The sequence below is a fragment of the Schistocerca serialis genome, chromosome 3 (genome assembly GCF_023864345.2).
Source record: "Schistocerca serialis cubense isolate TAMUIC-IGC-003099 chromosome 3, iqSchSeri2.2, whole genome shotgun sequence".
NCBI classification, from domain to species: Eukaryota; Metazoa; Arthropoda; class Insecta; order Orthoptera; family Acrididae; genus Schistocerca; species Schistocerca serialis.
This window is the reverse complement of record NC_064640.1, coordinates 923,598,084-923,617,865: the sequence shown is the minus strand read 5'-3', so window position 1 is coordinate 923,617,865 and position 19,782 is coordinate 923,598,084. Positions and strand designations below refer to the sequence as shown.

Below are 19,782 nucleotides of genomic sequence, written 5' to 3'. Positions count from 1 at the left end.
TGTCGTTCAGGCGTTGGAATCTGGTATGTTGTTCCCTAAACAATCGGATGTGTTGCTCATGATCCATTAGTGGACGTTAAAATCAACAACAGAGGTTTGGTAAATTAGGGGTGAATTTCCGAGATTGCAAGATGTGAGACCACAGTTCATTTTAGAGGTCATTCCGTATTTATTTGGCGGTATTTTTTGAATCATGTCTTGGGACACCACATTCAAGGTATCTTGAACATTAAACAGAACGTTTGTTTGAATATTCTGTGTGGCGTAGTGCAATGTTTTCTTCCACATTTCCGTTATGAGTCATCGGTGGACACTCATTTTCCAAGATGATAACAGGCTACCTGTGTACACGTTCTGAGTTGATGAACATTCAAGTATCCCATCGTACGTCGACTGGCCCATTATATCACTTAATCTAACTCCCATGTAAGTGTCTGGGGCTTAAGGGAAATGACAGTGAAACGCATCAGTCAACATCCTACTACTATGGTAACTTATGGGATCTAATCATCAATGAGTGGTCTCAGCTGGATATGAGCCCGAAGAAACATGTAGAGCCTTATCTCGTCGAACTGAGGCCATTACCAAGAAAAACAGCGATTTTACTCAGGTTTGCGTAAGAGCTGAAATAGATATTTTTTATTAAACGTACGCATCAGTCATATCTACAATCATTTTTTTGTTGTGTCTACAACATACCACAGTTCATAAAGCAGTTAGTGCCTAGGACGAAATTATGTTGCGAATCTAATGCAAACTGTCATCTCTTTGTCACTGTAGAATTTAAAACGCTAAACATCTAATAATTTTCCGGGTCCAGTTGTAGAAAAAACCTCTTACTATGCAGCGAGTATGTTGGAGTCTTTCACCTTAGTGAAGAATTATTCAAAATTTTGAACTAATTTGGAGTATATGCTATGAAAGCATAATATAATAGTAAGTCAGCCACATACTGTAATGTCAGTTCGCCTCTTTAACGGAGTGCTCAATGTGATAGACACTCGTCTGGAAGACCTAGGTGTGATTCCCAGTACTTCGAGCGATTTGTCCTTGTTGAGAGGAATGGACTTGAGTACACTCAGCCTCATGATGCCAATTTCAGACCTATCTGATCGAGAGGTAGCAGCTCCAAGGTAGAAAACGACCAGGAGTGACGTGTGTTGACATGATAGCCACCCATACCATATCTGATGATGAGTGACAGAGGATTACACAGCGGTCAGTCGACAATCGTGTGGTCTTCAGGGCCCGATCGCAGGTATCACACTAATGAACCACCCTAATGTTAAAAGTCTTACGTCAGTAGTTACTGCCATTTTGCATATTAAATCATGACGTCATTAATTTATATACACTTTATTGTCAAAGTATTTTACACTAATATTTATAGCCTTTTGCAGAATATGCTGTGATATCTGTAAATTTTTCACACGGTGACTGTGGCTGACTGCATGCAGTACGCTACAGCAACAACACTAACGTACTTGTCATTTACAGCTTTACAGTTACACCATTTGTACCCCCTTTCCAAATTTACCGCCCTTACGGCCATCCTACCAACTTCATGCCAATCTTTTACTTATTACTCTGCCAAATATCCAATTATATGTCATAGTCTACTAATTTCCCAACCAGTTTTACTGCCTATCCTATTAATCTCTTCCCATTTTTCGGTCTATCCTGTAAATTTGCCAATTTTACAGCCTATCCTAACAATTTCATGCAATTTTACGGCCTATGTTGCCCATTTGCCTATCCCACCAGTTCCCTGCCTGTTTTATGGGCTATCCTGCCAATTTCCGAACTTCATTCTCCCTCCTACCATTTTGAATTGCTTGCTGCTTATCCTAGAAATTTCGAGGTATGCCATGACGGCATAAAAAATGGCAGTTGAGCCACATGCTGTAATGTCAAAGTATCTCTCGTTAATTTTACCGGAATATTCCAGAATATGGCATGATGTTATTCATCTACACACACTGTAACTTAAAAGTGTCATATCACACAGAGTACACTAATATTTGCCATCTTTTCTAAGTAGGGTAACTCTGCTACACACGGTCTTTCGGTCTTTCTCCTACCATATACAGACGTTGAATGGCGAAACTTGTAAAATTGAAATAACAATAAAATTAATTTAATGTTGTTCTTTATAACAGATCCCAGACAAACATAATCCTCTCACTACTGGGCACAGAACTTGAATTGTTCCTACTGCCTGAAAGCAAATTGCACGAGAGCAGTGGAGCCCAGCAGCTGTTTCCCATGGGCATGATTGTCTTGACATGCAATTGGCTGAAAGTAAAGTAGGGGATGGGAGGAAACGAGATAGGAAGGGGAGAGGGTTGACCTTGAAAACTGAGGAACAATTGCCTCTGCTGTAACTTAGCACTGGAAGTGTAACCCGCTACTGAAGGTCAAGGCCATATGGAGCATACACTGCTACATAACTGAGATAAAAGAAATTAATGGAGATGAAAATTTAATTGTGATATGGTAATGCTATGTGATAGTTGGAAATGGAAGATAAGGAAAAATTATAGATGTATATGGACCAGGGCAAGGTAATGAGAGAGAAAGCCACCTGGCAGGATTAGTCACAGAGCATAAATTAAACATCACTGACGCTTGACTCAAGTATCGTGAAAGAATATCGCATATGTGGAAGAAACTTGGAGACACCAGAATATTTCAGAATGATTTATGTAATGGTAAGAAAGAAATTTCGGAACCATATTTTAAACTGTCAGACATTTCCAAATGCAGATGTAGACTCAAATCACAATTAATTGGTTATGAACTGTAGATTAAAACTGAATAAATTGTATGAAGCTCGTAAATTTAAAAGATAGGATCTCGACAGTCTGAAAGAACCAGACATTCTTGAGAATTTCAGAGTGAGCGTAAGGAGCCAACTGACTACAACAGGGGAGTTTGAGAGATGAAATAGTAAAGGCAGCAGAGAATGAACTAGGTAAAATGACAAGGCCTAGCAGAAATCCTTGGATATCTCAGTAGATATTGAATTTAATTGCTGAGAAGAGAAAATATAAAAACGCAGCAAAAGATGCACGTGAAAGGGAATACAAACGTCTAAAATAGAGACAGACAAGAAGCGCAAAAGGCTAAGCAGGCATGGCTAGCAGACGAATGTAAGGACTCTAGGAGCGTTTATCACAAGAGGAAAGATACATATGACCTGTAGCAAAGTTAAAGCGGTCTTTCGAGAAAGGAGAAACAGCTGTATGAATATCAAGAGCTCAGATGGAAAACCAGTACTAAGTAAACAAGAAAATGCGAACTGTGGAAGGGGTAAATAGAGTGAGAAATGATCTTGTAGGCAATATTAGCGAAGAAGCAGACGCTGTAGATGAAGATAAACGATATTTCGTCAGAGCTACAGACTCCTAGGGACAGCCAGCCATAATAAAGCCATTCCACCTGGTGTGCAAGTTATATGAGGCAGGAAAAATACTCCAGACTTGAATAATAATGTGATAATTCCAATTACAAAGAAAGCAGGTGCCAACTGGTGTGAATATTACCGAAATATCAGCTTAGTGAGTCAAGATCGCAAAATACTGACACGACATATTCACAGAAGAATTGAAAAATAGGCTGAAGCCGACCTCTGGGAAGATCAGATAGGATTCTGGAGAACTGTAGGCTCACCTGACGCAATACTGATCTTACGAATTCTTTTGGAAGAGAGGCTAAGAAAAGGAAAACCTACGTCTGTTGCATTTGTATACTTAGAGAAAGCATTTGCCAATTTTAACACAGATCCGCTAGTCGAGAATGGGAATCAGCGGTTGAGAAGGGAGTGAGACAGGGGTGGAAATTTATTCTCAGTGTTATTCAGTCTGTACAATGATCACGCATTAAACGAAACTGAAGAAAAATGTGGAAAAAGTAATTCAAGTCGGGGAGAAGAAAGGAAAACTTTGAAGTCTGGTGACGACATTTTAATTTAGTCACAGGCAGCAAAGAACCTGGAAGAGCAGTTGAACGGAATCGACAGTGTCTTGAAACGAGGATACGAAATGCACAGAAACAAAAGCAGAACAATGGCGTAAATCAGGAAATGCTAAGGGCATTAGATTAGGAAACGAGACAGTAAAAGTAGCAGTTGAGTTCTGCTATTTAGGCAGTAAAATAGCTGACAATGGCCAAAGTAGATAGGCTAAAAATGTAGACTAGGACAGGCATGAAGAATTTTTTGGAAGAAAAGATTTATTAGCTTTGAAAATAAATTTAAGTGGTAGGAAGGTGTTTCTGGAGGTATTGGTCTCGAGTGCAGCTTTCTATGGAAGTAGACTGTGGACGATAAACAGTTCAGACAAGAAGAGAAAGGAAATTTTTGAAGATGATGCTACAGAAGAATACTGGAGATTATGTGGGTTGATCAAGTAACCAAACGGAAGGTACTGAATACAGTTGAGAAGAAAGGGAATTAGTGACACAACCTGGCCAAAAGAAGGGATGGGTTGATAGGACACGTTCCAATTTAGTATTAGAGGGAAGTGTGGGCAGTAAAAATCGTAGAGGGAGGTCAAGAGATGAACGCAGTCAGCAGATTGAAAAGGATGTAGGTTGTACCAGTTAATAGGAGACGAACAGACTTGAATAGGACAGAATAGCATGGAGAGTTGCATCAAATCAGGCTTTGGACTGTAGAAGACCACAACAACAGAGACCTATTTAATCACGTGCAGACGGTTTCGTAGTGTCTGGGTTGGCACAGACAATCCAGTTGTTGCCAAAATGGAACATCTATTTCCGTTGCGCCTTACTGGGTGCTTGTGAGAGCTAGAGATCTTATCATTAGGTGACAATTATGGTGAAAACTCTATATGAATATTTTACGATAGCAAGTGAATTAGTCCTGCACACACTTAGTGATTCAGTACAGTCACGTCCGCAGAGTGCCCTACTCAACTGTGCTAAAAACGCATTTCATATACTGGGTGTATCATAATTAATGGCGTAAACGCATATTGTTGAAAGTACACGATACTAGAAGCAAAAAAGTCTCAGTAAAAGTAGGGTCGAAAATGCATATCTTAAGAGCTACGAGCAATTTTTCATCTTCGATACTTGGAAACAAATCTCTTCTACTACTTGCTTTCCATATTTTGGGAAGTGGTAGTATGGACCAAAATAAGAAAGAAATGTCCAGCAAACATGTGCTCTAAAACGCGTACCTTAAAAGTTACAAGCATTTGATCATTAGAAGAGTTGTGTTTCAAAACAGCAAAGATAAACAAGTGTTCATAGCTCTTAAGGAATGCATTTGAGAGCCAGTTCCCAAAATATGGAAAGCAAAGAACTTGCAGGAGAAGACATTTGTTTCACAGTATCGAAGATGAAAAATTGCTCCCAGCTCTTAAGGTATGCATTTTCCACCCTATGTTCACTGAGACTTTTTGCTTCTAGTATCGTGTGCTTTCAACTGTATGCGTTTACGCCATTAATTATGATACACCCTGTATAAGTGACATGTAATATAAAGAATGTAAAACACATTAGTCAGTAAACCGTTTAACCATTGTACCATTCACAACGTATAAATTACGTTCACATAACACTTGATCAGGAGATGAAACGCCAAATACATGTTCACATATATGCGACTCATCACTATTACACTATTTCATCAAAAGTATCCGGACACCTCGCTGAAAATGACTTACAAGTTCGTGGCGCCCTCCATCGCTAATGCTGGAACTCAATACGGTGTTGGCCTACCCTTAGCCTTGATGAAAGCTTCCACTCTCGCAGGCATACCTTCAGTCAGGTGCTGGAAGGTTCCTTGGAGAATGGCAGCCCATTCTTCAGGAAGTGAAAAGATCCCAAAGATGTTCTCTAGGATTCAGGTCATGACTGTGCAGGCTAGTCCATTACAGGGACGTTATTGTCTTTTAACCACTCTGCCACAGGCCGTGCATTACGAACGGTGCTCGATCGTGTTGAAAGAAGCGACCGCTATCCCCGAATTGCTCTTCAACACTAGGAAGCAAAAAGGTGCTTAAAACATTAATGTAGGCCCGTGCTGTGATAGTGCCACGCAAAACAACAATAGGTGCAAGCCACCTCCATGAAAAAAAACGACCACACCATAACACCACCGACTCCGAATTTTACTGTTGGCACTACACACGCTGGCATATGACGTTCGCCAGGCATTCCCCATACCCACACCCTGCCATCGGATCTCCGCATTGTGTACCATGATTCGTTACTCCACACAACAGTTTTCCACTGTTCAATCGTCCAATATTTATGCTCCTTATACCAAGAAAGGTGTCGATTGGAATTTACTGGTGTGATGTGTGGCTTATGAGCAGCCGCTCGACGATGAAATCCAAGTTTTCTCATGTCTCGCCTAACTGTCATAGTACTTGCAGTGGATCCTGATGGAGTTTGGAATTCCTGTGTGATGGTCTGGACAGATGTCTGCCCAATACACATTACGACCCTCTTCAACTGTCGGCGGCCTCTGTCAGTCAACAGACGAGGTCACCCTGTACGCTTTTGTGCTGTACGTGTCCCTTCACGTTTCCAGTTCACTATCACATCGGAAGCAGTGGACCTAGGGATGTTTAGGAGTGTGGAAATCTCGCGTACATACGTATGACACAAGCAACACCCAATTACCTGACCACGTTCGAAGACCGTTGAGTTCCGCGGAGCGCCCCATTCTGCTCTCTCACGATCTCTAATGACTACTGAGGTCGCTGATATTGAGTACCTGGCAGTAGGTCGCAGTACAATGCATCTAAAACGAAAAAGTATGTTTTTGGTTGTGTCCTGACACTTTTTATCACATAGTGTATGTCTCACACTACTGTAGATGAATTTCCTTGGGTGTCACACCACGAAAGCCGAGTATTCAAATGATTGCTCACTGTTCTCGTAATGAAAACATAGTACTGAAGTCATTATTCACACTCACCGCAATTACTAGGGTTCTGTGTGCTGTACGATTTTAGAGTGCTCCCGCATACCGTTCAACGCCCACCTTATTTTGAGCCAGTTTGCAAATCGTAGAAATAACTGTGTCCTGAGAAGGGAAACTGGAGACCTTACAACTTTAATGGATCTCGTATTAAAGTAATCGAGTAACATTTGTGCTTTTTCTAGTGCTATGTTTGGGGTAAAGCACTTCTTATTGGCCTTCATCCCCGCGACATAACGTCTTTAACCCATGCGGTGACTGACACGCGATCGTGACTATAAGTACCGGTTGTTGTTGTTGTGGTCTTCAGTCCTGAGACTGGTTTTGTGGTGTCACCGCCAGACACCACACTTGCTAGGTGGTAGCTTAAATCGGCCGCGGTCCATTTAGTACATGTCGGACCCGAGTGTCGCCACTCTGTGATCGCAGACCGAGCGCCACCACAAGGCAGGTCTCGAGTTACGGAATAGCACTCGCCCCAGTTGTACGACGACTTTGCTAGCGACTACACTGACAAAGCCTTTCTCTCATTTGCCGAGAGACAGTTAGAATAGCCTTCAGCTAAGTCCATGGCTACGACCTAGCAAGGCGCCATTAGCCTTACATAGTTTGATAGTTCTCGTATGAAATGTCTCATCAAGAATGCTGTATTCACAAGGATAAATAAAAGTTAAGTATTCGAGGAGCTGCATACTTTTCTTATTAACATTCACTAATTATCCTGTTCCGGAATTCACGCCCGTCTGCGTTAGATAGCGTGCATTTCGGCCTCCTCTATCTACAAGGTGTTGGCACATTTGCCAACACATCTTTGGCGACGAGGGAAACGTGTTCTTTCTAATTGCTTACATTTACTTGTGTCATGGCTTCGCCAGATGTACTGTCCGAATTTTATCGCTTGCAGAATCAGCAGACACAGGCGTTATTGGATGCCCTTGGACAGCTCGTCCAGGGTCAACGTGCCATTCAAACCGATGCGGCAGCCGCCGCTTCACCGCTACCGCAGCCACAACTCGCTGTTGCACCGCCTTTTAGGCCCTACGACCCAGACGTGGAATCCTGGACGGAATGGTCACGCCAGTTTGGATTTCATCTCGCCGCCTACAGAATTCAAGGTAACGAGCGGCAGCCTCACTTATTGTCTTGTGTTGGCGTGCAAACGTACCGTGTGATAGTGAAATTGTTTCCCCGATGCGACGTAGCAACTCTGTCCTACGAAGAAATTTTGTTGGTATTGGACGCCTATTTCAAAGAAACAGTCAATGTCGTTGCCAAAAGGTATACGTTCTTTCGTACAAAACGTACGGCCGGTCAAACTAATCGGGAGTGGGTTGCAACTTTGCAAGGCCTTACTAGGGATTGTGTGTTTGAATGTGACTGTGGCCTTCCTTATTCAGATACTATGGTGCGTGATGCAATTGCACAGAACGTTTCTGATGTTCGCTTACGGGAACAGATATTGAAACTAGTCAATCCCTCCCTTCAACAAGTGATAGACATATTGGATAGGCAAGACGCACTTGACTGTGCTCAGGAATCATTTGCACCTTCGCCAGCCGTGTGTAACATTAACCGGCCCGCCGGGCGCGTTGCGCGGCCCGGTAATCTGCCCTCGCGCACGTCAACGCAGCTGCCGCCACGCTCTAAACCAGGTGTGCCGCGACAGCACACAAATGCAGTGAAATCCTGCCCGCGGTGTGCTACTAGACATTAGCGTGAAAATTGCCCGTCACACCAAGCTATTTGCTTTTTCTGTAATAAGAAAGGACATGTTCAAAGTGTTTGCCAGAAAACGCTCAGATCAGACAATCACAATCATTCCAGGCCTTCTGCTTCGCGCCATAATCGAACCAAGGACACTCAGGCTCATGGACCTTCGCCCATGGACATTCATGTAGTTCATTCCACTTCATCCGGTGCCACTTTCTCTAACAGTGACTGTGTTCGTCCCACCAAAAGTGTGCGTCGACGTCGCCGGAAATCACGTCAATTAGCAAGTGATGCTGTAGCGGTGTCAGTTCAAATTGCACGAGACAGTCGTTCTTGTCGTCAGCAGGACAATAAACTTTTTATAGATTTGGACTTTAATGGCAAGGTCATACTATTCCAGCTCGATACCGGAGCTGCAGTTTCACTGCTCAATCACGACACGTACAAACTACTGGGCAAACCTCCGTTGCGTGCTGCAAATGTTCAGTTAAAAAGTTATTCAGGACAGCTTATCCCTGTGTTAGGACAGTGCACCCTTCTTGCAACATATAAGGGACAAACAAAACTTGTGGCATTTTACGTTCTTCGTTCTTCTACTGCAGTGAACTTGTTTGGATTAGATTTATTTCAGTTTTTTAACATGTCTATTGTAAATCAGGTCCTATCAGTGAATCAGACTGTGCCTTCAGACAGTGTTTCTCGTCTGTGTGAAGAATTTGCAGACATTTTTGCACCGGGCCTTGGTTGCGCTAAGAACTATGAAGCACACTTGGAACTGAAAGTAAACGCGCAACCGAAATTTTTCCGAGCGCGCAATGTTCCTCACGCATTGCGTGATGAGGTCGCAAGAACATTAAACGATTTAGAATCCCAAGGTGTAATTGAACGTGTGCAAGCTTCTCTCTGGGCCTCACCCTTAGTCATTTTGCCAAAACCTTCCGGAAAACTGAGACTTTGTGTGGACTTCAAGGCAACAATGAATCCACAACTCGTGATTGCAACTTTTCCCTTACCCCGCCCGGAAGATCTTTTTGATAAGCTGTGCCCGGGTAAATACTTTTCGAAGTTGGACCTAGCAGATGCGTACTTGCAAATCCCAGTGGACGCCGAATCCCAGCGCGTCTTGGTGGTTAACACGCATCTTGGTTTGTACCGCTTCAAAAGACTGCCATTCGGGTGTGCATCCGCCCCTGCATTGTTTCAGCAATATTTACAAACTGTTTGTGCGTCGGTCCCTACTGCTGCGAACTATCTGGACGATATTGTGATCTCCGGAAAGACAGCCGACGAGCATTTAGCACACCTACGAACATTATTTCAGGTATTGCTACAAAATGGTCTTCGCTTGCGGAAGGACAAATGTGTGTTTTTTGCTCGGGACTTGCCGTATTTGGGACATGTCATCAATGCCCAAGGCATACATCCGAGTCCAGAGCACCTCCGTGCCATACAAGATTTGCCTTCACCACAAAATGTGAAGCAGCTACAGAGTGTGTTGGGTAAAATTAACTATTATCATCGCTTTCTGCGCAATGCCTCTTCCATTTCAGCTCCGCTTCATAGCTTACGCCGTAAGGGTGTTCCGTTCGTCTGGACGACGGAATGCGAACGCGCCTTTCGCCAGTTGAAATCGGCGTTGCTTTCTAATACTTGCCTTACGCCATTCGATCCCCAGAAACCCCTTTTGTTGATGGTAGATACATCGGATTTCGGGATCGGGGCTGAGCTTGCGCACAAAGTTGGCTCGCATGATCGCCCTATGCCTTTGCGTCAAAATTGCCCTCGTCTGCGCAAAGAAATTATTCACAGATAGAGAAAGAAGCTTTGGCTCTCGTGTTTGGTGTTACTAAGTTCCATGATTTCTTGTATGGTCGTCACTTTACCATCATCACAGACCACAAACCTTTGACATCGCTTTTTCATCCGAACAAGCCTGTACCTCAGCGTACAGCGCAGAAATTCATTCGCTGGTCTATTTTCCTCTCGCAGTACCGCTACGATATCTTGTATCGGTCCACTGCTACGCACGGAAACGCCGATGCGTTGTCCCGTGTGCCTGTTGCTGAGGATCGAGCATTCGATTCTTCCGAACTTGCTTGCATTTTCATTGATTCGGAAACCGCTGAAGTGGTCGAATCGTTTCCGATTGATTTTCGTTGTGTAGCTACAGCCACAGCTGCTGACCCTGTCCTTGCTACCGTTTTGCGTTTTCTTGCTACGCAATGGCCTTTGTCAAAGTCTCGGATCGAGGATCCGTTGGTTCGCAGATTTTTTGCTCATAAGGAGAGACTTTTTGTTCGACGTGGTGTTTTGTTGTTGCGTTCTGATAATGATCAGTCCAGAGTCGTGGTCCCACGTTCGTTACAGTCCTCTGTTTTAAGGCTTCTTCACCAAGGACATTGGGGTATAGTGCGAACGAAACAACTTGCTCGTCAGCACTGTACTTGGTTCGGAATCGATGCTGCGATTACGAATATGTGTTCTTCTTGCATGGCGTGTGCCGAACAACAATCCGCACCGCCGCGGAAAGTCTTTGCATGGTCAAAAGCCACATCCTCTTGGCAACGCTTGCACATAGATTTTGCTGGTCCATTCTGGAATGCTCGATGGTTGGTTCTGGTAGATGCCTTCAGTAATTTTCCTTTTGTTGTCCGGATGTCTTCCACGACGTCCTCTGCCACCATCCAAGCGTTGTCTGCTATCTTTTGCATTGAAGGTCTTCCGCAGACTATTGTTTCCGACAATGGCCCACAATTCATGTCAGCAGAATTTCAGTCATTCTGCCAGGCCAATGGTATTCAACATCTGACATCCGCGCCGTTTTCGCCTCAGTCAAACGGTGCCGCTGAACGATTGGTCCGGACTTTCAAGTCACAGATGTTGAAGTTGAAAGAGTCGCATTCTCGGGAGGACGCGTTGTTGCTCTTTTTGTCATCGTATCGCTCTCAGCCCCGAGATGGTCGCTCGCCGGCTGAGTTGCTCCACGGTCGTCCTCATCGACCCTTGATGTCTTTGCTGCATCCGCCGCATCAGGTTCCTGTGCAGCGGCAGACTCCTGCTTTTGCTCCAGGCGACGTTGTATTCTATCGCAACTATCGCTGTTCACGGCGTTGGCTCGCAGGGCGCATTCTTCGCTGCCTCGGCCGCGCGATGTATTTGGTTTTGGGGGGCTCTGGCGATGTGTGTCGGCATCTCAATCAGCTGCGCTTCTGTCGTCGCACGGGTTCTGCCGCTCCCCGTCTGCTTTCAGCGACGGTGCCGTCCGGTCAGCGCCCTGGGGACCCATCTACTGGCTCGCCTCATCCCCGGGTGTTACCGACGATGCCTTCCATTTTGCCCCATGGCGACGCGCCGCCGCAGCCGCCGCCGCCGCCGCCTGTTCTCCTGCCGGCGCCGCCCGCATTCGACGCTTCGCTGCAGCCGCCAAGCGCCTCCCTGGGTCACGCGCCGCCGATCGCTTCCCGTGACCAGCTGTCCTCCGCCATGGAACTCTTGCCCGCTCCGGACCACATGACGTCATCGCGCGTCGGGTACCCCGACGCAATGGAGGTCGACCCTTCGGCCCCTCCTGTCTCTTTACGGGCGCATACACCGCATGTTGACGTGCACCCTGGACTAGGTTTTCAGGCGTTTCCTAGCTCCCCTCGGACCGAATGGCCAGATGCGGGTGGCACAGCCTCGCCTGTTGTTAGGCTCCCCACCTCATCGCATACGTCAACGTTCCTCCCCACGGCGGGCGGAAGCCTTATAACACGACCGTTCGCCGATTTGCGGGGGAGGAATGTGGTGTCACCGCCAGACACCACACTTGCTAGGTGGTAGCTTAAATCGGCCGCGGTCCATTTAGTACATGTCGGACCCGAGTGTCGCCACCGTGTGATCGCAGACCGAGCGCCACCACAAGGCAGGTCTCGAGTTACGGAATTGCACTCGCCGCAGTTGTACGACGACTTTGCTAGCGACTACACTGACGAAGCCTTTCTCTCATTTGCCGAGAGACAGTTAGAATTGCCTTCAGCTAAGTCCATGGCTACGACCTAGCAAGGCGCCATTAGCCTTACATAGTTTGATAGTTCTCGTATGAAATGTCTCATCAAGAATGCTGTATTCACAAGGATAAATAAAAGTTAAGTATTCGAGGAGCTGCATACTTTTCTTATTGACATTCACTACTTATCCTGTTCCGGAATTCACGCCCGTCTGCGTTAGATAGCGTGCATTTCGGCCTCCTCTACCTACAAGGTGTTGGCACATTTGCCAACACATCGGGTTTGATGCAGCTCTCCATGCTACTCTATCCTGTGCAAGCTCCTTCATCGCCCAGTACCTACTGAAACCTACATCCTTCTGAATCTGCTTAGTGTATTCATCTCTTGGTCTCCCTCTACGATTTTTACCCTCCACGCTGTCCTCCAATGCTAAATTTCTGATCCCTTGACGCCTCAGGACATGTCCTACCAACCGATCTCTTCTTCTAGTCAAGTTGTGCCACAAACTTCTCTTCTCCCCAATCCTATTCAATACCTCCTCATTAGTTACATGATCTACCCATCTAATCTTCAACATTGTTCTGTAGAACCACATTTCGAAAGCTTCTATTCTCTTCCTGTCCAAACTATTTATTGTCCATGTTTCACTTCCATACATGGCTACACTCCATACAAATACTTTCAGAAAAGACTTCCTGACGCTTAAATCTATACTCGATGTTAACAAATTTCTCTTCTTCAGAAACGCTTTCCTTGCCATTGCCAGTCTACATTTTATATCCCCTCTACTTCGACCATCATCAGTTATTTTGCTCCCCAAATAGCAAAACTCCTTCACTACTTTAAGTGTCTCATTTCCTAATCTAATTCCCTCTGCATCACCCGATTTAATTCGACTACATTCCATTATCCTCGTTTTGCTTTTGTTGATGTTCATCTTATATCGTCCTTTCAAGACACTGTCCATTCCATTCAACTGCTCTTCCAAGTCCTTTACTGTCTCTGACAGAATTACAATGTCATTGGCGAACCTCAAAGTTTTTATTTCTTCTCCCTGGATTTTAATACCTACTCCAAATTTTTCTTTTGTTTCCTTTACTGTTTGCTCAATATACAGATTGAATAACATCGGGGAGAGGCTACAACCCTGTCTCACTCCCTGCCCAACCACTGCTTTCCTTTCATGTCCCTCGACTCTTATAACTGCCATCTGGTTTCTGTACAAATTGTAAATAGCCTTTCGCTCCCTGTATTTTACCCCTGCCACCTTTAGAATTTGAAAGTCAACATTGTCAAAAGCTTTCTCTGTGTCTACAAATGCTAGAAATGTAGGTTTGCCTTTCCTTAATCTTTCTTCTAAGATAAGTCGTAAGGTCAGTATTGCCTCACGTGTTCCAACATTTCTACGGAATCCAAACTGATCTTCCCCGAGGTCGGCTTCTACCAGTTTTTCCATTCGTCTGTAAATAATTCGTGTTAGTATTTTGCGGCTGTGACTTATTAAACTGATAGTTCGGTAATTTTCACATCTGTCAACACCTGCTTTCTTTGGGATTGGAATTATTATATTCTTCTTGAAGTCTGAGGGTATTTCGCCTGTCTCGTGCATCTTGCTCACCAGATGGTAGAGTTTTGCTAGGACTGGCTCTCCCAAGGCCGTCAGTAGTTCTAATGGAATGTCGTCTACTCCCGGCGTCTTGTTTCGACTCAGGTCTTTCAGTGCTCTGTCAGACCCTTCACGCAGTATCGTATCTCACATTTCATCTTCATCTACACCCTCTTCAATTTCCATAAAATTGTCCTCAATTACATTGCCCTTGTATAGACCCTCTATATACTCCTTCCACCTTTCTGCTTTCTCCTCTTTGCTTAGAACTGGGTTTCCATCTGAGCTCTTGATATTCATACAAGTGGTTCTCTTTTCTCCAAAGGTCTCTTTAATTTTCCTGTAGGCTGTATCTATCTTACCCCTAGTGAGGTAAGCCTCCACGTCCTTACATTTGTCCTCTAGCCATGCCTGATTAGCCATTTTGCATAAGTACCGGTAGTACGGATTATGGTGCTAAAGTGAGCATAATGTGCTCCTTTAGCTTCCACTGGTGAACACAGTTACCACTACAAGAAGTGTGTGTGCAATGCCTAGTCTGTATACAGTTCCTGATGTCTGACAGCAGATTTGTTGGTGGCATATCCCAGACATTTTACACCGGGCCGCAGCGACACAGTCGTATCAGACGTGGATTCAAGAGCGCCCAACAGGTTTGGTAGGCTATCCGCCAAATAGTCCAACTGCACTGCTACCCCTCTTAGTTTTGTGCTTCAGTGACCCATTTGCCCAAACTCTTCACGGTCGTTCGGCCGAGGCGATCACGTGCGTTACGTGTTTGTCCATCCCTGGCCGCCTTTGCCCGCGAGAGCTCGAGGGCCCATTGGGAGAGCACTTGGGCTGGAACACCGTAATTCAGACTAACGGGGTAGGGTACATCGTAGTGAGGGCATTCAGATACGAGCAGTAGCAGTGAGTACCTGGCAGAAAACAGCGCCTGCTGAGAGGAAGCGGGTGGTCTGCGGAAGGGCCCGTCGGCGTGCCGCAGCACACAGGCCAGGCGGCGCTCGTCCACTGCCAGCCGGAGGAAGCGCAGCAGCCTGCGGAGCTCGCTGCTCGGCTCGAGGCGCAGCCGCTCGAAGTGCAGGAGCGTCGCTTCGTCTGCGTGCGTGTAGTTGGCCCACGTGGCCGCCAGCTCGCGCCACACCAGCGCCAGCTGCGACGCGAACCTCTCCCATTCTGCGACAAAAGACAGCACGCCGTGTCAATGCGATGACATCTATGGAAAGTGGGCAAACCAGTTGCAATAAGTAACTCTAACGGTTCACGTTATAAACTTTCAAACAGACTTCCTTTTTTCTGTTTGGCTTGATAATTGGTCTAATGCAGGGCCGCACAAACACGGAAAACTGCACGCGTGCAAAGCGAGGTGCAGCGAGTGCCTGCACAGTGCATCGGTTCAACTCGGCATACTTCGCCTCAACTCGGCTTGCTAGGTGAGGCCGACGCTGTGCGCTGGCGAATGCGCTGCCAGACGGCTTAGCCATCATTGGAATACGTAAGCGCAAGACAATTACCGCAATAATGGAACCATCTGCTCCAAAAAAGGGGAAATTGCCGAAAGTCAATTTAAACCGGAATGGGAACTCTCCTACTTTTTTGTGCGTTGTGACGATAAACACAAATGTCTAATCTGCGGTACGCTAATTACGTGTGTCAGAAAATCGTCTATTGAAAGGCACTACAGCAAATTGCATTCAGAAAAGCATAGTGATATAACAGGAGATGCCAGAGACAAGAATTACGGAAGTTGCAAACTCTTGCAGAAGAGAATTCTGTATCTACAAACGAGGTTGTTGCAAGTACTTTAGCATGTAATTTTGGTTAAAGGTCATGCGAAACGAAAATAAGATTTGTTTAGATTCCTTAGTTTTCGTTTTCGCATAAATTATTTCTAACATATCTTTTTTCTCTACTTTAGGGTGAAGAAGATGAGGGGTGTTGCGAAAGGACTCTCAGAGCTAGTTACAAAGTTGCTCTACGTTTAGCAAGAGCTGGGAGGCCATTTATGGACGGGCCATTAATAAAAATCATTATGTTGGACGTAGTAGAGACAATGAATCCCACATTAGCTCCCGCGTACAGCAGAATACCACTTTCCAGAATGACAATACATCGGAGAATCAACGACATTGCTGAGAATTTGCATGAACAACTGGCAGCCAAAACTGAAAACTTCCTAGCGTACTCCATCGCACTTGATGAGTCCACGGATATTAACGACACGGCTCAGTTAGCAATATTTTTGCGTGGCGTGGACGACGACCTACATGTAACGGAAGAGCTCCTGGATATGATTTCGTTGAAGGACACTGTTACAGGGGTGGATATTTTAGCAGCTGTTGAAATGGCAGCTGAAGGAATAGGACTCGCTTGGGAAAAGCTGTTTTCCGTAACCACAGACGGGGCACCAGCAATGTGCGGTAAAGCAAAAGGGTTTATTGGCCTACTGCGGAAGAAACTTAACATGCCGAATTTACCTTCCGTTCAGTGTTTTGCACATCAAAAGGCTCTTTGTGCGAAAGATGTGATGAAGGTAGTGGTGCATATCGTGAACTACATTCGTTCTCATAGACTGACTCATCGTCAATATTCAAAGAATTTTTCATTTTCTTTGAAGAGGAGTATCCAGATATTCCCTACCACGCTGAGGTGCGCTGGCTGAGCAAAGGGAAAGTGATTTCCCGCATTTTTCGACTACGCCACACTGTGGCTCAGTTTTTGGAGAGCAAAGGACGTCCGGAGCCACTTTTTCATGACCCTGAATGGGTAGCTGATTTAGGATTTTTAGCAGACATTATGGGTCTCCTAAATGATTTAAGTCTGAAACTCCAAAAAGAAAACAATCTCATCAACGATATTATCAGCAAAATAAACGCTTTCCAGTATAAACTGAAGCTCCTCAAAAACAACCTTTCAGAGAAAAATACGCAACACTTTCCTAAACTAGGTAAGCGAGATATAAATTGTACCTTTATTAAAACAGCCTGATTTTTATAACCGCTCTAATCAAAACGGTACTATGTTTTTGTTTGACAGCATCTGTGCTGGAAGGAGAGCTCTTTGAACAATACGTCGAGGTGCTACAATTCCTTGAAAATGCGTTTCACGACCGATTCCAGGTAATGTGCCGGTATATCACATACAGCTAAATAAAGGAGATTGCGTTACATATGCAAGTGTAACATTACATTAAAACCAATAGTACACATTACATGTTTATTAAAATCTATCGCATTTCAGCACTTCGAAACAACGGCTTACATTACTTTCATTTATTAACATTGGCTTTGTTATTGTTACAGGAAATTACCTACCTGCAGCCAATTCTCGATGTTTTTGTGAAACTTTTTTCGATGGATATTGAAAGTGCGCCTTCAGATTCACATTTCGAACTAATTGATTTGCAAAGCGATGTTCACCGAAAGGATGTGTGTTACAATACAAAAGGTTTGCTCCAATTCTACCAGAATTTGCAGAAGGAAGAATTTCCCAAGTTACACAGAGAAGCAGCGAAGATTATTTCTATGTTTGGTTCCATTTGTGTATATGAAAGGTTTTTTTTCTGTTTTGTCTTGTACAAAAACTAGATTGCTTGCGAGTATTTCTAATTGTAATTTTAAAAATTCTCTCAGTATTGCTGTCAGCCAATCTCTTGTTCCAGATCTTAGTAGCATAATTGCAAATAAAATAAAGAGCACATAGGAAGATACATTAGTGTTCAAACCAAATTTAAAATTGTTACCATTACAGTTATTATATAAATCTCTTTTGTACCCCGTACACCAAACTAAGCTCTCCACCTAGTGTACATTAGTATTTGGCAATGACGAAGACAACAGGGTAAAAGCTTTGAAACAGGTCGAGACAGGCGGCGCGAGCGACAAAGCTAAGGAAGTGAGAGGCAGCGCTGTTGCGCAAAGCCGAGGAGTGGGGGGTCTGCACCGTCGTCAACATAGCGCAGCCGTCGTCTGCACTCCGCACTGTGCGATGCACCGGTGCATGCACCTTGTGCGGCCCTGGTCTAATATATTAAACTTCCCACATACAGCCGGCCAGGGTGGCCGAGCGGTTCTAGGCGCTACAGTCCGGAACCGTGCGACCGCTACGGTCGCAGGTTCGAATCCTGCCTCGGGCATGGATGTGTGTGATGTCCTTAGGTTAGTTAGGTTTAAGTAGTTCTAGGGGACTGATGACCTCAGAAGTTAAGTCCCATAGTGCTCAGAGCCATTTGAACCATTTCCCACATACAACGTGTGTATAACATGATTTGGCATCCGAGAAGTCCCTGAATTTGAGTTTTGCTTACAGAAGGGTATGAGTGCACTAAAATATCGCTTTGTGTCTCCCGGTACATCCTTGTCGGGTTAGTGTGGTCATCGGGTGCTAGCTGAATGGTTTGGTTATGTCTCGGTAATTCTACTTTCAGTGAATTTTTTATTCGATTTTGTCGTATGATGACATGGTTGGAAAAATGTTCAAATGTGTGTGAAATCTTATGGGACTTAACTGCTAAGGTCATCAGTCTCTAAGCTTACACACTACTTAACCTAAATTATCCTAAGGACAAACACACACACCCATGGCCGGCCGGTGTGGCCGTGCGGTTCTAAGCGCTTCAGTTTGGAACCGCGTGACCGCTACGGTCCTAGGTTCGAATCCTGCCTCGGGCATGGATGTGTGTGATGTCCTTAGGTTAGTTAGGTTTAAGTAGTTCTAAATTCTAGGGGACTGATGACCTCAGTAGTTAAGTCCCATAGTGCTCAGAGCCATTTGAACCATTTGAACACACACCCATGCACGAGGGAGGACTCGAACCTCCGCCAGGACCAGCCGCACAGTCCGTGAATGCAGCGCCTGACACCGCTCGGCTAATCCCACGCGGTACATGGTTGGAGACCGTGGCTGTTATTTGAATACAAATGTTGATGGTGTTGGGACAGCAACCAGCCACAAATTTATTTTCAGTTCCTTTATGGAAAAGGTACCGTTACCGATTTCGAATCATTACGATTTATTATCAGACGGCTTTCATGCTTTTATTATAACATGTGCTGTGTTTTCTTTACTGATTAGTTATCCTAAAATATAAATAGTACATAATTATAAGCACGTCACTAAGATGGCTGTGTTATAGATTTGCATTGGGATGTGACTCACGTGAAATGTCGGTTTGTAGTACCTGTTTTCATAGTTTTCGTCCAGCAGACAACGAATGCGGCGAAAACTACAAACGTTGTCTCCTGGACGAAAATTATGAAAACTAGTACTACAAACCGACATTTCACGTGAGTCACATCCAAATGCAAATCTGTAACACAGCCATCTTTATGACGTGCTTAGCCGGCCGGAGTGGCCGAGCGGTTCTAGGCGCTACAGTCTGGTAACGCGCGACCGCTACGGTCGTAGGTTCGAATCCTGCCTCGGGCATGGATGTGTGTGATGTCCTTAGGGTAGTTAGGTTTAAGTAGTTCTAAGTTCTAGGGGACTGATGGCCACAGCAGTTAAGTCCCATAGTG

At 44.8% G+C, this 19,782-nt stretch overlaps 1 protein-coding gene across 1 annotated transcript in view; it reads right to left on the bottom strand.

Annotated features, from left to right (window-relative positions):
- The window catches only part of LOC126471322 (WSC domain-containing protein 1-like), a 183,734-nt gene that overhangs the window by 36,478 nt on the left and 127,474 nt on the right, over window positions 1-19,782 (bottom strand). Inside the window, exon 3 of the mRNA XM_050099445.1 lies at window positions 15,184-15,442. Coding sequence (XP_049955402.1) covers window positions 15,184-15,442 — 259 coding nt within the window. The remainder of the gene's footprint in view (window positions 1-15,183; window positions 15,443-19,782) is intronic.